This window comes from Pteropus vampyrus, unplaced genomic scaffold (assembly GCF_000151845.1).
Source record: "Pteropus vampyrus isolate Shadow unplaced genomic scaffold, Pvam_2.0 Scaffold279, whole genome shotgun sequence".
NCBI classification, from domain to species: Eukaryota; Metazoa; Chordata; class Mammalia; order Chiroptera; family Pteropodidae; genus Pteropus; species Pteropus vampyrus.
The window spans coordinates 1,040,836-1,043,107 of NW_011889060.1; the positions used below are offsets into that span (position 1 = coordinate 1,040,836).

Genomic DNA, 2,272 nt, shown 5'->3' on the forward strand with positions numbered 1-2,272 from the left:
TGAAGGCGCTGCGGGCAGGTCGGGAGAGGGGGCCGTTCGCATTTGTTCTTTCGCGGTGTTTGAATCCTTACCATGCGTGTGTATTTTTTAGAAGCTGATTTACTAATATACCATATATTTGCATTTAAGGCTTGATTTTTATAGAAGTCTTGTAAAAACACAAAGGGACTTTAAGGCAGCTCCTGCTCTGAGGCAAGTCAATAAATGTTTAGAGGCTGCTTGGCTTTTGGATCTTCATGAGCCCCAAGCAGTGGTGCTTATGTGCTTTCGACAAGTGAATTGTGCTTCTGTTTTCATGGATAACACTTTATTTTTCTATTTCAAATTATTATCTTTTGCTCCTTTCTCCAGGCGACAGAAACGGACATCAAAGTCAAAATCTGCACCCGGGCCTACAACCTGCTCCTGAAGAAACTGGGCTTTAATCCAAACGACATCATTTTTGACCCTAACATCCTCACCATTGGTACTGGGATGGAGGAACACAACTTGTACGCCGTTAATTTTATCCATGCAGCAAAGATCATTAAAGTAAGTCTGGTGTGTTCTCTCTTCTACCCAGGACATCGCTCAGACTTACCACGTGGCTCCAGTGGCCAGTCTCAGCGACACATGTGTATATTTGTTGGCTGGAATGTTGACATTTTTGTTCTTAGGTAGTAAATTGGTTTTCTGAAATTTAGGGCCCTTTATTATTTTTCTTTTATGTGTTATTTTAAACTGTGAAGTATAACACACACACTAGAGAATACATGAAAAATATATTAAAAAATTAATTGTGAAGCAAATATTAGATCTCGCTTAGGTCCTGAGGAGAACGTGGCCTGAGCCCGTGTCTCTCGCTTCCCGATTCCACCTTCATCCTGAGTTCTGTTGCTTTTCTTTATGCCTTTATCATTTCCCTGTGCACAATGAATCTGAATTATCTATGGATTCTGTATGTGCAAATTCACCTGCTCGCTAAGGTTTATCTGTGACCCCATATCAGTACTGGTGGTCACTCTCAGTCCCTCTCGGACACACCACGTGCAGAGTGATGGAAAATGGGGGTGGCTGGACCCACACGTTCCCAGCGGAAGTCAACGGGGACACGTGCTGCTTCTTGCTTCAGCTCTCGTTCTGTAGACATGTCCTTTCCGTGGTCTGTTTAGTGCTATGCTTTTTTTTTTAATTATTAATTTTAATTAGCCTCAAGTACCCAGTACATTGGTTAGACATCTGTGTAGTTCATAAAACGATCCCCCTGGTTGTTCCTTTCATGCTTTTTTTTATTTTTTATTTTTTATTTTTTTTGAGCTTTTTCTCGGTGCTCGGTTTCTCTGAGAAGCCCCTGAAGTGCAGTCTGGTGCTCCTCAGAGCAAGAAGGCCATGGCGTGCTTGCGGGGGAGGTGCGTGTTAGGGAGCTTTGTTAAGGCATGAGTTGCAGTGCTGCTGGCTGTGAGCTCAGGTGGATGAGTCAACCAGATCCATTAAACAGATGTCTTTAAATGGAAACACACATAAAATAAGGTTATACATTTATCAGTTGATGGCAGTTTTGTGGCCGGAGGCTCGCAGGAGTCGAAACCTATATTTTCTCAGAAACAGTGGTTTTCAGTGTTCCTTGATTCGGCATTTGTGGTGACTTTTTAGAACATAATTATCACTGTGTAACAGACTCGACTGTGTAAACAGTATAATTTAGTTTTGCCTGTTTCTGAGCTTAATAGAAATAGAATCTAAGATTCTTATGCCTTTTACCCAACTTCGTTTTCAAGATTCATCGGTGCCTTAGCTGTAGGTTGTTCGTTTTTGTTAATGTGTGCTGTTCCGTTGCACAATTATTCCACAGTCAACTATTCTGCTGTTGATAGACGTTGGGTTTGTTCCCGTTTTTGGACATGGCCAGCAGTGCTGCCGCGAGCGTTCCCGTATGTGTATCTTGGGCTCACGTACACGAGCGTCTCTGTGGGACACGCCTGGAAGCAGGACTGCTGGGTCCTGGTAGTGCTTGGTAGTGGAGGCTGTCTCCCTCTGTGCTTGAGCCCGTTCGTGCTTGAGTGGGAGTTCCTGTTCTACATATGTGCTAATGCTTGATATTGTCATAAGACGCGGTGGGAACCTTGAACTTGATGTTTTTTTCACTTTCCACTCATGTATAAAGCTTAAGGGATGCGATTGCTGTATTTGGCAAAATAGGGTAATCTTTTCACTTCTTTAATTTTTGCCAGGAAACATTGCCCGGAGCCAAAATAAGTGGTGGTCTTTCCAACTTGTCCTTCTCCTTCCGAGG

The 2,272-nt window shown here is 43.0% G+C and overlaps 1 protein-coding gene across 1 annotated transcript in view; it reads left to right on the forward strand.

The window, feature by feature from the left end:
* Positions 1 to 2,272, forward strand: part of MTR (5-methyltetrahydrofolate-homocysteine methyltransferase) — a 103,812-nt gene that overhangs the window by 54,291 nt on the left and 47,249 nt on the right. The window contains exons 16-17 of the mRNA XM_023520822.1: positions 352 to 531; positions 2,211 to 2,272. Coding sequence (XP_023376590.1) covers positions 352 to 531; positions 2,211 to 2,272 — 242 coding nt within the window. The remainder of the gene's footprint in view (positions 1 to 351; positions 532 to 2,210) is intronic.